This window comes from Megascapheus bottae, chromosome 14 (assembly GCF_031878675.1).
Source record: "Megascapheus bottae isolate mThoBot1 chromosome 14, mThoBot2.hap1, whole genome shotgun sequence".
Lineage (NCBI taxonomy): Eukaryota > Metazoa > Chordata > Mammalia > Rodentia > Geomyidae > Megascapheus > Megascapheus bottae.
The window spans coordinates 46,932,613-46,948,155 of NC_143522.1; the positions used below are offsets into that span (position 1 = coordinate 46,932,613).

Consider the following 15,543-nt stretch of genomic DNA (forward strand, 5'->3'; position numbering starts at 1 on the left):
TCATTAAACATGTGGTTAATTGGTGAAGCAGTTTCCAGCACAAGTTCAATGGACAAGTTAGGCCTCCTCCTGGGTGGGATTAATTCATGCATGCTAGTATTCTAAGTCCTTTTAAGATTACTTTAAACGTGTTACTTGATGATAATGGTGAAACCGCACCCTTCCACTGGGGATCTTTTGAGCGTGGGTTCATGACATAATGGAATAGTCATTATTAAAAGAATTTAGTTGCAAGGAAGAGAGGGAGGGTGAGCAAGAAAGAGAGAGAAAGTTTTTGAGTGCACTAATTGCTGTTGGTTTTGACATTGTCCCCAAGGCATACAGTAGTGTGCAGCCAAGGTACTTCTGTCAGGCACTTAAATACTTCGCAATAAATACAGGACCAAAAGCTAGAAGATTTAGCTAGAAGAAGCTACATTGTAGCTTCTACAATGAAGAAGATCTATGGGAAGATCTTTGGTTTTTGTTGTTGCCTATCAGGTATTGATCCAATTGGCTATAAAATGAAAGCTAAAGGGATCCCATGTCTCTCCTGCTTGTCAAATATAACCACATCTAAACTCTTCTGCAAGCATGTTCATCCCACCTTCCCTATAAAGAGCCATCTCTCGGTCCACAGTCTGCACCCTTGACAACCAAAAACAAAACAAAATAAAGACTAAATGAAAGCTGGCAATCCCCAGCACAATTAAATTGAAAGTCAATTTTAAGTTTCCAAAAATAAACTTCAGTGTCTTTCGGGTGATGTATAAGTGACATTATTTTCTTTTTACTAATAAACAAGCTTGAACTTAGAAAAGTGATTTTATTTCTTATTAAGTGAACAGAGATGGATCTGTACTACCACCGGCAAACGTCAGGAAATGTGCTTCCTTTAGCCTATGACTTCTAGCTCCAATTTGATACGTTTTGTATTTTCTGTGTGATTACTACACAACAGAAATAAGAAGCTAAAATTAAATGATCTTCTGAGATGAGAATATGTGTTAAAAATCAATGCTAAAAGTGCTGTGTAAGTAAGCATTCTGATTATCATTTGTCATTATCGTGTTCTATCTGCCCAGGATGTCCTTTGGAAAATTATCTTTAATGGAACTGATAATGATCAATAGAAATTCTGGTGGCCCATAAGGTCAGTCTTGTTCTAAAAACAAAAAATATTTCTTGAAATTGCCTTCTACCATGATAAGCATGAGCATATTTTCTTATTAGCCAACTTTTACTATCTACATTCTCCAAATTGCTTTCTAGTAGGATCATCTGCGCTTCTGATCGCAAAGAAACCACTCACAAAAATCTGTATCAGTGCTAAATACACCAATAATAGTTCCATGAAAATAGTGTGGATTAGTATGGGCTCTCTAGACACTTGTTATTTTCTGTCATTCTTCCTTGCTTGGGACCCTAGTGCATAATTAGTTTCTTTTGCAGAGCCTATATTCCCAGAGTCAGGGAGTGGGTTCTGGCAGCTTTGACCAGGTTTGAATTCCCAGTTCAGGAAAAGTTTCTTGGAGGCTAGAAACCAAGGACTTTGCACTCATCCTGAACAATGAGCCAGAATTCAAAAGGTCTGAATGTTAGTACTCTGTCACCAGGCAGTAAGGGGTATGGTGTGTTAGAAATATCTGTATATCCAAAGACATTGGTGAGAAGGATCAAAGAAAGAGCATAGTTAACTTTGGGGAAAAGGGCAATCTTTTTAAATTAATTACTTTGACAATGAAATTTGTCATGAATGGTGATTTTGATATTTGACTGCTGAAGCTGGTGAAGCCCTCTATATGCTTATTACCATAATAGGTTTTCTTTCTTTTCTCCTTCTCCTCCTCTCCCTCCTCTTCCTTTTCTTTGTGCCTAATACTGGGACTTAACTCAAAGCCTTTCTGTCTTGCTGAACTTTTTTCTTTCAAGGCTGGTGCTTTACCACTGAAACACACCTCCATTTCCAGCTTTTGGATGCATAATTGGAGGTAATAGTCTTCTCTTGGATTTGTCTTCCTAGGCTAGCTTCAAACTACTTGATGATAATGGTGAAACCGCACCCTACTGAGTAGCTAGGATTATAGGTGTGAACTATAGGGTGACCAGCTTAGATTTTACTTCTAATTTTCAATCCATCCTTCCTTCAGTTCCCAAGAACAAGTTGATCTCATGTAATTAACAAACATAAGTCCATGTGTGTGTAAGGTCTTTGGTGTCACTAAATATGAAATATGATTAAATATAGATGTAGCATGTGTATGTATGTATATAATATATGTGTATATATTATGTACACTTATATATGTGTATATAATATATATGTTATATCAAAGAGTAGCTATCCTGGCCAGGCATGGTGACTCACTCCTGCAATACTAGCTACTCAGGAGGCTGAGATCTGAAAATCAAGGTTCAGCCCAGGCACCAAAGGATCTGAGACTCTTATCTCCAATTAGCCTCTAGAAAATGGGAAGTGGGGTTTGGCTCAAGGGTTGGGTGGTAGCCTTGAGCTGAAGAGCTCAAGGACAGCACCCAGGCCAAGTTCAAGCCCCACAACCCACACACATGCAAAAAAAGTAGCTATCCTATAAACTGGAGTTAAGCATAGTTTTATGTTGTGGCATATATGTCAATACATAAAATAATTGAAAGTCATAGATATCAAATATTTTTAATTTGCAGTTTATGCTTGGAACATTTTAATTTTGCAGCTATGTTAATTGGTCTACTTTGTCTATTTTATTACTTGTGGTTTAACATTATTAGATTTGGGTTGTAATCTTTAATGATCATTTGCTTCTAACTTGTTAACTAGCATTTTTTTCATTAAAATAAATTTTACAATTGTTAAGCAGGGCACTGGTGGCTCATACCTGTAATTCTGGCTACTCAGGAGGCTATGATCTGAGGATTGTGGTTCCAAGCTAGGCCTGGCAGAAAAGTCCTCATGAGACTCTGATTTCCAGTTAACCACTCAAAAACAAGAAGTGCAGCTCAAAGTGGTAGAGTGCTAGCCTTGAGAGAAAGAGCTCAAGGACAGTCCTAGGTCCTGAGTTCAACCTCCACAACTGACAAAAAAGTTATATTGTTACTGTACTTACTTATTAACCTAGAAGTAATTCAAACAATTAGAAGACCCTGTGCCAAATAGTAGAATAAACTTCCTTAATGTGATCCATTTTGCAATGTCAAATACAAGATAAATTCAAAAGACTAAAAGCACCATATGCCTTGTAATGAGATATACAAAACTTGATCTATTTTCACACAAATGAGAGACATATAAATAAATGTTTATCACAACAAAATGTGTGGTTGGCAAATGAGGAACCATCTTTGCAACATTTAAGCATAGTGTTAAAATATACATTATAAAGTGTGCAGTCCCAGAGTATCAGCTTTTAAATCTCTTTAGCTTGTGAAAATACCTGCAGTTACCTATGTCTAACATCATAGGAAATTACTTAATATATAATCAGCCTATCTCAGTGGATCTGATAGTTCAAGGAGATAAATTTGAAGTTCTGTTAAAAAAAAACAAACAAACATGTTCATAGTTACATGGCACATATTTTTCCTTGCTTTTGTGTCTTTGCCAAGAGGTTGTCACCTTATCAGTGGTAATTATCTAGGCTGAACACTACAGGTTACATATTTCTTCATATTATAGACTACTTCATCATAACCTAAAGAAATTTATTGGTCTCCTTTACAGTATCATAAATGCTAAACTAAAGCATGGCCCTGCCCACATACACCCAGTAAAGATATATGCACTTTAAATACACAGAAGACATCTTAATTTTTGCCAGGCACAAGTTTCTGGGCTTTAAAAAAAATCCTACTTATAACTAAGCAGGAATCAAGACAAATACCTTTACTTGAATTTTTATGATAATGTGGTCAGGACAAATACATAGGAGCATAGATTTAAACTCCAGTTGGCCAAGACTGCTTGGGCAAAGTCAGGTGGCACGCAGGTGGAATTACTACCTATATATTAGGGTGTTAATTGTTATGGGACCTAGATTTTGAACACTGCAAGCAGAGACAATGCTGAGTTGTTTGCATACCAAACTCCTAGAAAGTTTGCTTAGGCTCTGCATTTCACCTTGTTTTAAATTTAGCTCCTAACACTTCCCTGCTCCCTAATTGTTTCTGGCCAGGGGAATACCAACGTGTTATTCATCTCTGGATCCTCTGTAGAAATAGATTTGTCAGTTTCTGTAAATGTTATGATACAAATCCAAGTCTCAAACCATAAATCATACCTTTTAATATGATCAAAAGGCTCTTGAGTTTTACTGGTTTCCAAGGCAAAGTGATGTAGATTATTGTTAATCTGGAGTAAAATGAAACATTTGTAGCTAATTTTTCAAAGTCACTACCATTTACCATTACAAAGTACTTACAATGCAAATAGCAAAATTATGGACATAGAGACATGTTAAAAATGTATCTTCCGGGGCCGGGAGTTTGGCCTAGTAGTTAAAGTGCTTGCCTAGCATGCATGATGACCCGGGTTCGATTCCTCGGTACCACATACATAGAAAAATGCCGGAAGTGGTGCTGAGGCTCAAGTGGTAGAGCTCTCGCCTTGAGAAAGTCCAAGGACACTGCTCAGGCCCTGAGCTCAAGCCCAGGACTGGCAAAAAAAAAAAATGTACCTTCCCCTGCTCCCACATTTGTGAAAGACAATAGAATGTTTTCTTCAAAATCAGCAGCTGCTGATGTATTTCTGCAAAATGGAAGAAGCCTCAGAAGGTGTCATTTCTGTAGGAAGATAGCATTTCTCCTGTCAGAGGGTGATTCTTTGAGAACACACAAGACACAGATGTATAGGTAAGAATTTTTCTGTGCTATTTGGGGCACTTTCATTTTGTGAGGTGGGTGTGTACACCTCAGTATCAAAACCTTAGACATGTCTTCACATGTTTCATCTGACTTAGTGTTTTTAGTTATGTTCATCCAATGAGTGAGAAAGCAAATACACTCTGTAGGCACAACATCTTATTTCAGTGTGATGGGCTAATTACAGCAAATTAAAATCTGTATTTAATCTTCCTTTTAATGTGTTCTATAATTGCAAACCTTTGGTCTGTTAATCTTTGATTCATTAATGGAATTCTTAAGTGTTTATTAAGGAGCACATGTAATATTCTACTAATTACTAATAATCTTTGTTCATAGCACATTTACAAAGATCTCTGCAGGGAGTTCCATTTGGGTTCATCACCACTTAGGAGGGTATGACTTTTATTTAGTTGCCTCCCACTCCTATAAATACAGAACTCAAGGGATATATAAAATGAGATATCTAATTCTCTTTTGGCTAAGAAAGTCATGTAATCATTCTGTGTTGCTCTTCTTCCAAACTCAAAGTGTCTCTGCTGTTCCATTTACTACTGAGAAAAAGACAGAATGTGATTAAATTCCACATTTCATCTGTTTACACTATGAATCAGTGGCAACACTAGAATTATAAGTGGTGGTTCCCAGCCCATGGCCCCAAACTGCCAAACCTCCTATGACATAACAGCAGAGTTATTACATAGTCTAATGCATTGTGGCGCTATGTAATGTCACTAAAGGAGAAAAACACATGCCTTAAGAGCTGCTTTTGGAATAAAGTACCTAGGAATTAGCTTAACTAAGAATGTAAAGGACCTTTTTGATGAAAACTTTAAAACCCTGAAAAAGGAAATTAAAGCAGAACTAAGGAAATGGAAAAAACCTCCCATGCTCCTGGATTGGAAGAATCAACATCATGAAAATGACAATCTTGCCAAGGGCTATCTACAAATTCAATGCAATACCCATCAATATCCCAATGTCATTCTTTAAAGAAACAGAAGAGGCAATCCATAATTTCATATGAAATAATAAAAGACCCCTTATAGCAAAAACACTTCTTAGCAGAAAGAACAGCGCAGGAGGAATTTCGATACCAAACTTTAGACTCTATTACAGAGCTGTAATTATCAAAACAGCTTGGTACTGGCACAAGAACAGACCTGAAGACCAATAGAATAGAACTGAAGACCCAGATATTAAACCACAGACCTATGGCCACCTAATATTTGACAAGGGAGCCAAAAAACTAGAATGGAAGAAAGACAGCCTCTTCAACAAGTGGTGCTGGCAGAACTGGTTAAGCACCTGCAGAAAAGTAAAGTTGAATCCTTCTTTGTCACCCTGCACTAAAAGCCCACACACTGAAACCTTTACAAGAAAGAATAGACGCACTAGGCCTTCTTGGCACAGGTCGAAACTTTCTCAATAAGGACCAAGAAACACAACAAATCAGAGATAGTCTGGGTAAGTGGGACTGCATTAAACTGCAGAGCATCTGTATGGCAAAGGACATAGCAAGTAAATTAACAAGGAAGCCTACAGAATGGGAGAAGATCTTCACTAACCATACAACAAAAGCTTCATATCCAAAATATATCAACAGTTCAAAAAATTGAATCACTCCAAAACTAATCTCCAAAGTAACAACCATCTCATTAAAAGATGGGCCAAAGACTTAAAGAGAGTCTTCTCTGAAGAAGAAACAAAAATGGCCTATAGACACATGAAGAAATGCTCGACATCTCTGGTCATAAAAGAAATGCAAATCAAAACAACTCTAAGATTCCATTTTACTCCAGTTAGAATGGCCAGGATCAAGAAAACTAATAATAACAGATGCTGGAGGGGATGTGGCCAGGAGGGATCACTACTACACTGTTGGTGGGAGTGCAGACTCGTTCAACCACTATGGAAAGCAGTATGGCAGTTCCTCCAAAGACTAAACATAGAGCTCCCCTATGACCCAGCAATTCCACTACTTGGCATTTACCCAATCATCCAGAAACAAGGGCATACTAAATCCACTAGCACAACCATGTTCATTGCAGCACTATTTACCATAGCAAAGATATGGAACCAACCCAGATGTCCCTCAGTTGATGAGTGGATCAACAAGTTGTGGTATTTATACACAATGGAATTCTATGCTGCTGTCAGAAAAAAACGACATGGCCCCATTAGTAAGGAAATGGAAAGACTTAGAAAAAATCCTATTAGGTGAAGTAAGCCAGACTCAAAGGAACATAGGCCCAATAGTCTCCCTCATTTGTCATAATCAATAGAAACCTTGGGCTCTCCTAGCAGAGATTTACAATAGAACAAAATCTAGAGACATTAGGCCAAATAGTATCACACTAAATGTAAGGACCTCCAGGATAAGGAAACAAAAGCCATATAATGAGTGACTGTTGTCCTTAATGTACTATGTTATTGCTCATCTCTTTTGCCGTCCCTTGGTTCTCTCATATTGTTACAATTTTTCACCTTGTTATCTGATATATTTTATATGTGCTTAATTGGTTATTTGAAATTGGATAGAGAAGGGGGGAAATCAAGATAAGTGGGGGGAGGGTGGAAGGGAAATGTGGACCATGTCATGAGAAAGGGTATCAATGTTTGTGAAGTTATGCACCTTCTATCTGGTGAATATAATGTAATCCTTCTATTAATCACAATAAAAAATTATTTAATAAAAAAAGATTTCCAGGGGCCAGGAGTTTGGCCTAGCGGTTAAAGTGCTTTCCTAGCATGCATGAAGACCCGGGTTCGATTCCTCGGTACCACATACAGAAAAAAGCAGTCCCATATGTTCGCCTAGTTGGAGTTCTGTGATTTGAGATTTAATCAGTTTTATACTTTTTTTTTTTTTTGGCCAGTCCTGTGCTTGAGCTGAGGGCCTGAGCACTGTCCTTGGACTTTCTCAAGGCTAGAGCTCTACCACTTGAGCCTCAGCACCACTTCCGGCTTTTTTTTTCTACGTATGTGGTACCGAGGAATTGAACCCGGGTCTTCATGCATGCTAGGCAAGCACTTTAACCATTAGGCCAAACTCCCGGCCCTATACTTGTTATTTTTTAAAATTTTAATATAGGTGTTCAGCTATAAACTTAGAGTTCCCCTCAAAGAGTATCTCAAAGGTACTGATAAACTGAGCTTTATTTTTTATTTGATATTAGGAATTTTAAAATTATGAAAGTTAACTGTTTAATTTGTAGTTTCTCCCATTATAATCTAAAAAAGTACAGGAAGTGCTAAAAAAAAAAAAAGAGCTGCTTTTGGGGTAAGAAGCCTCTACATTCCCATCCTAAAGACTTGACACCTTCACTTTAGGGGCTGATATCCCTTTAACAGAGCACAAACATGGACATTCATGCACTTACTTGTGAACATGAAGAAGCGCCTCCTGACCCTGATGCCTGGCAGAGCGACTAGCTTACTATTCATGCTGTGGGAAATGCCAGAACCTGTGCCCTCCATTTGTTATGTGTGTGTAGTCCCGTGAAGCAGACATGGTGGCGTACTGTATGCCTGGCTTTTTGGCAGAGGAGCTGAAGGTTTGAGCCACACTCCTCTCTCCTTACTCTTTGATTCTAACATTAGTCACTGAATATTTCTTAAGTGTTACTCCGCTGTCCACTTTAGTAGCAAGTTTTCTTTCTAATAAGTTACTCAAATGGAAATGCCAGTTGTGACTGAGCTGATTTTATTAGGAGAATGGCAGAGTCCAAGTTTTTTTTTTTCAATACCATCAAGAGTACTGTGTGGCTTTGCCCTTGCAGTTTTATACAAAATTGTGTTATGCAACTGGAAAATTGTCTCTCTAAGCAGAGAGGATTTGTTGGCTCAGAATGCAGCTTGGAAAGCACTGAGGTGAAGTTTTAATATCAAGGAGAACCTTTAATGTTGCTGAAATGTCCTAGAAAGGAAGAACAAAATTGCCTTGTTACATGATTGACCAAAATACACTATAATTATGTCAACTTGAAACAGATTCTTTCGAAGGACTATCAGAACAAGTCATGCACTGGAACTAAATACCGTGTGTACCTTCTCTGCAAAGTGTAGACCCACCATACACAACAGAGTAGATGCACTTGCCTTAACCTGCTTAATGGGTCCTCCAGCTGCTTCCCAACATAGGGCATGGTCTGGAGGCTTTCCTTATACTTCAGTATTTACCATGCCTGCCTTTTGCACTGCTCATTCCACATGGCTTGTGGGCTCTCCTAATGTAGTTAGCTATTGCTTCTCCTGTTTTCTAATAAGTACAGCATCACGCATCAGACAGCTAGCTTCTATGGGAAGGCTCTCCTAAAGGACATTACCGGCCATCTATTCTTCTTTCCTATTTTTAAATATATGGGTAAAGTTTAATCATAGATTTTGAGCCTTTCCTTTTTATTCTTTCCTCCAATGTCTCTGCAAAGTACCACTATTCACTGGTTGCAATTCATCCATTGATCCTCAGTAACAGAGCTCTGAATGTTAGTGAACCTCACTGGACAGCATCTGATATGCTGAAACACTCTTTCACAACTTTATTCCATGCATATATCATTCCTTTACACATCTTTAATGTAATTACAAGCTTTTGAAAATCAGGACTTTGTCTTATTTCTTTGTACCACTTTATTCCCTCTTCAACAGTGGTGTCCTAACTACATAGTACTGCTCAAGAATCCAGGTTAGCTGAAAGAATAACACTTTGGAAGTATTCTTTGATTACAGAAAAGGAAAGGAAAGAAAGAACAATTAAGGAATGTACTGCCTAGACTTTCAATATCCAGGATAAGGACTCTAGTTGGCACATATTACCTGAACTTGCAGATATCTTACACGTGACTGCAGCCTCTAATGCCAGCTATAAAGGAGAGGTCAAGGTGAATTTTCTAGACATTTGGATGCGCTTGCTTTGGTCCAATGACTGATGGCTTCATAGTCCTGTGTAGGACCAGAGTTATACAAGTGTGAAATGGATAGCTCAAGTGTTCAACTGCAAAGCAGAGACATGTCTATGAAGAGCTTGTACTTCTTTTTTTATTTCACTTTCCTTTTTTTCAGGGCCAGAATTTTCCACAGTATTTATTCTTTCTGCAAGATTTATTTTACATACTACATCATGGTCAGATTTTATAGATTATTCACATGTCATTTCTGGATCTGAAGAGCTTGTACTTCTTTTCCCAAGTACCATCTCCTAATGCGTTCAGTTCTCTAACCACATTGAGCAACCACCTGTTTACTACAAGCAGAATACTGTAGCATGATCCTGGAGAAAACTCAGCATAGCCAATGGAGGAAAGGTCTTTTCCTTCATTTTCCCATCAGAAAGGGAAGATTTCACTCTGTGGCCTTTGTTCCTTTCCCTAGCTGAAATGCTTCCTCTTCTTTGTTCTTTTTGCCTTTCTCTATCCCTGGAAAACCAGCTAAAAATCCTTTCCCCTTCCTGGAACCCAACCTGGCCCTCTGTGGAAAGCAATACTGTCCACCTTGAACATATGGACATCATAGTACCTCCACAACTTTTAGGTGTTTTCCTTGATGCTATCATTTATTTTCTCTTATATTTCTTTCTTGCGTTTTCTGAAAGTGGGCATAATGTCCTGGATTCTTAAAAACTTTTAGCACCTTTTATCATATGGCACACATTAAGGAAATACTTCATAATTTATGAGAAAAGCATTTCAAAAGGAATTTGATGAGGTAATTGTGCTTAATGAAAGATTATTGCAGATACTATAAACATCTATGTGTGTACAATATTTTTATAATATATCAAAACTTCTTTAAATAATTTTGCTAAATGAACAATTACAGAAAAGTTCTGGAAAATGTTTATAAGAAAAATACTTCTGGAGCCGGGAGTTTGGCCTAGTGGTTAAAGTGCATGCCTAGCATGCATGAAGACCCGGGTTCGATTCCTCAGTACCACATTTAGAAAAAAGCCGGAAGTGGTGCTGAGGCTCAAGTAGTAGAGCTCTAGTCTTAAGAAAGTCCAAAGACAGTACTCAGGCCCTGAGCTGAAGCCCAGGACTGGCAAAACAAACAAACAAACAAAAAAAAAAACTTCATACTAAGCAATGAATATGCAAATACATGGTCACAGATATTTATTTGAAGTAGAACCAATCCTATTTTAGAAATTGATCTACATGTTCTACAGTTATTTTTGTGTAAATCTTTGTATAATTCTCCCATTATATTATTGTTTATGTTGTGTTAATTCCTCTGAAGTACCAAATTACCTGGTCTATATTTTGTAGTTCAGAAAAACCTAGACATAGTGCATCTACCTGACCATCAAATCTTATTCTTCTTACACCCCACCAAATATATTTCAGAATTATTCCAGGCTAATGGCACAACAAATGTACTTCTGGATCCAAAGCAGTTTAAATGATCTATCTGTAATGATTCATGATCTTCTGATAAGCTCTGGGCAATTGACACTTAAGAATGGAGTTTTTTTGTTTTGTTTTGTTTTTATTTCTTTTTATTTTACTTTATTTTTAAAATTTTATTTTATTGTCAGGGTGATGTATAGAGGGATTACAGTTACATTCGTAAAGCAGTGAGTACATACTTCTTGAACATTGTTCTCCCTTCCCATGTTTTTCTCCCACTTTCCCTCCCCCATCTCACTCAAGTTGTAAAATTCATTTCCAACATATTGTTTTGGGATTATCACTGTTACAAAGGGTTCACCCTTTGACAATGAGATAGAATTTTCTTTTAAATTTTTGCGATTCAGATATGTCAGAAATTATTTTTTTGTAATTCTGTAAGCATATGATGATATCAACTTTAAACATCTTGGGAGTGGGAAAGAAAATTTAGGAGGAAGGATGTAAGTTTTTTTTTGCTTTCATCTTTAGTCTGAAAATGGACAAATCTGTCTGAAGACCAGTAACCTGTCCTATATGGTAGGACCAAAGTGATTCTTGCTTCACCTAAAATGGAATCTCTGCTGAGGACAGAATGCTGGATCATACTTAGGCCAAGAACAAAGTGTGACAGGGTACCAGAATTGGACATTTCTCATTAATGCCCTGGTCACCATCCTGGTCAAAGTCACTATTGTCATATGGCTAGGTCCTTGCAGTTGTTGCCCACATCCAATCTTAGAATTGTTTTAAACATGGACATCTAGACTCATTCAGTTACAACAGAAATAATGACATAGCAATTACCTCTTCAAAATCCTATTCTGACGGGAACTTCCTCTGTATATAAATAGTTTTCTCCAATCATAGTTCAGGAGTGTAGTTCTTGGCAGGTACTGGTGGCTCATACCTACAATCCTACCTCTGCTCAGGGGGCTGAAATCTGAGGATCACACTTTGAAGCTTACCCAGGCAGAAGTCAGTGAGTCTCATATCCATTTAACCACCAAAAATGCCATAAGTAGAGCTCAAGTGACAGCTAGCCTTGAGCAAAACACCTCAGGGACAGTACCAAGACCCCAAGTTCTAACCCTAACACTACTCGGTACACACACACACACACACACACACACACACACACACACACACTCACACAAGTGTAGGTCTTGTTCAGAAACTAACCTTCTAAATCAATCAGAACAAAATAGGTTCAAATTTGACCCCCTTGAAAAACCATATTATAAAAGTGATATTTGTGGTGGGCACCAGTGGCTTATGTCTGTAAGCTCAGTAACTCAGAAGGATTGTGGTTTGAATCCAGCCTGAGCAGGAAAGTTTGTGAGACTATCATCTCCAATTAACCACTAAATAAACCAAGAAGTGGAGTTGAGGCTCAAGTAGGAGAGTGCTATTGAGCAAAAAAGATCAGGGACAGTGTCTAGACACTGAGTTCAACCCTAAGACTGGCACCAATGACAAATTCAATGAGATTTCAATGAAGTTTATATTTCAATGTGTTTATATTATGGTTATGAATATTCATATTCTGAAATATTTAGAGGTTTATAGAAATAATATTTGCAAATTTCTCTCACATGCTTCAGATAAAAACAACATTAATTGTTCACATAGCTAAGGGACAAGACTCCAGGCCCTGGCTTCAATCTCCAGGACTGGCAAAAGAAAGTTATTTTTATGACATTTTAAAATTTGGCAATAGCATGTATAAGGTTGGGGAATATTACTTGTGTTAAGATAAAGAGAAGGATTCCATCAACATTTATTTAAAAAAGTATACTAAACATGTATACTCTTCATTATATTCCTATGGTTTCCATTCATGTTCCATCATTCTCATCCTCCACAACTACTCTCCACTCCATTTTCCTTTTCAAATCCACCCAATCAGACAATAAATACTAATTTAGAGATTTGTATGTGCCAAAAACCGTGTAAGACTCAGCTCCCACATCTTCTCTGGGCAGATTCTGTCTTAGCCAACACATTGAGTGCCTCCCCAGTTTATGAAGCAAAATGTAATTCAAGCTTTGCTTTCTAGCTTATGATAAATTCATTCCATTTATTTGCATAACTTCTTCAAGCAAAGCAATATAGTCACTCTTCTCTGTGATGTATAAAAATGTTTACCAAATTCTTTGGGTCTTAGACCTAGAAAGTATGTTATTCTTAGAAGTAGATGTTGAATGCATATCATAAAAACAACCAAGAAGAAAAAAATCTTGATCTAGATGTAACTAGCCCTTTTGTATAAGTGCTTCACAAAAAAAGTGGGGGGGGGGAGAAAAAGGGAGAGACGGAAAGGCAGAGAGAGAAAGAGGGGGGGAAAGACAGAAAAGAAAGGAAGAAAGAAGGAAGGAAACAAACAAGCAAACAAGGAATGAAGGAAATAACCTTAGTAGAATGGGAAATAACCTTAAATCAAAATTGAGGATACAGAATTAAAAAAAAAAAAAACAAGAAATAGTTAGACTGAGTAAAACCAGAGAATGAAGAACAACTGGATATGTGGTAGAAATGAAGGTAGTTATTTTCTGTTTTCTTTTGAATCAAACTCAAGGGAAACACAAAATTAAAGATCCTTGTGCTCGAAACTTCCACATTTGGAAGGTTAGAGTTCTGAATTAAATGATCATGTTGAGAAAGAAGGCAAAAACATTCTTTCAGAAATGGGTTTCATTTTTATTGAGCAACAGCCATATGAAGACAACCGTGATCAATGCAAAGACCCTGTACCATCATGAAATGATGATAATAAATTGTATAACAATAAAATCCAGTAGACAGTCCCAACTCTGCCTCCATTTGCTAGATAGCCTGTCTTCCAGAATGAATTCCAAGTTCAAAATCAGAATCCAAGTTAGACACTACTAGATGCTCTATGTTTGTAACCTTTACATTAAATAATGATAGAGGAACACGTTAAGATAAAAACCAAAGTTACATTTTTTCAAACACATCTAAGTTACATACAAAATATGTGACATCTGTGGATGCTTTTCCCAAAGAAAAATGTATAAATGCCTCAGGGTACATCTGCCTGGCTAACAAACAGATGAAAAAAATCTATTAAAGTACGAAGAAATACAATCTTATAAAGGTAAAGATAATATAGGTAAATAAATTAATAAAATTTATATTAAAGAAAAACAATAATTTAGATGAGTCTGAAAAGGCTGAGTTTCTAAGTCTTTAAAAATGAGCAAAGCCAGCTGGCAAAATGTTTAACTTAGATTTATTTTTACTTTTGTTTCTAGGTTACAGCTTCAGAGATTTGCAACTGATCCAAATAGTTACAAAAGTTTAGGAGACTGCTTTAAGACAATTTTCAAAACAGAGGGGTATGTATTCTTTATCTATATAGAGTGAGATGTAGTGTTAATATAGGCATTTTTTATTTCTATTTAACAAGTTTTGCATTTATTTTCCTAAGCTTGTTAGAGAAAAAAATACTTAAAAATGTCTCTTCCCATGTTGTTTTCCCTGGTATGATTTCAAACTGAGTACATATAGAAACTACCAAAAAGATGTTTCAAGCAATTTGATGACTAGATGTAAAATTTTTATTTATGCCTTTGAGGCTTTGAAAATTGTCTTACCTGAAACCATCTCAATGTAATAGCTCTTTGTTTGTTGGTACTTAAAATAATGCCCAAATATGTTTCCATGGTAGTTTAGGAACATGCCAGCAAAAGATATCTGTGTCAAAAATTTATGAATTGAATTTATTGTCATATCTATTTAGTGATAATATCAATAGAATGTTTTGTTTATAGAAGCTAAAAGTTTCTTTGATGCATGGAAAACTATGCAGTATAATTTTTATGTCAAATTATAATACTCAGAATACTATATTTGATTTAATTTTTAAAGCTGTATTTTAATGGCAATGATAGCTTAATGTTTTGAGTGCATTTTTAACCACCATAGAAAAGTCATTTTCACAGAAAAGTTTGAAATTTTGTTCTAGAATTCAAGGGGATTTATTTTAAGAAAAAGGAAAGAAAAAAGTCTGCTATTAATCTGTTTCTCACTCTTTATCAATTGAAACAGCTCTTCTTTTTTGAAGCTATTAGAATTTTCATTCCTGATATTCTTAACAGACTGAGTCTAGTATTTATTTGTTTATTTATTTATTGCCAGTCCCACTGCTTGGGACCTGAGCACTGTCCTTGGGTTTTCTCAAGGCTAGAGCTCTACCACTAGAGCTACAGAACCATTTTTCTATTTGTAGGCAGGCACCCTACCACTAGGCCAAACTCCTGGCCTGAGTCTAGTTTTCATAAGACAACTAGTTGAAGTAATC

The 15,543-nt window shown here is 36.7% G+C and overlaps 1 protein-coding gene across 2 annotated transcripts in view; it reads left to right on the top strand.

Moving 5' to 3' along the window:
* The window catches only part of Slc25a21 (solute carrier family 25 member 21), a 478,529-nt gene that overhangs the window by 332,854 nt on the left and 130,132 nt on the right, over positions 1 to 15,543 (top strand). For both annotated transcript variants that reach the window (XM_090345142.1, XM_090345143.1), the window contains exon 3: positions 14,495 to 14,578. In XM_090345142.1, coding sequence (XP_090201268.1) covers positions 14,495 to 14,578 — 84 coding nt within the window. The remainder of the gene's footprint in view (positions 1 to 14,494; positions 14,579 to 15,543) is intronic.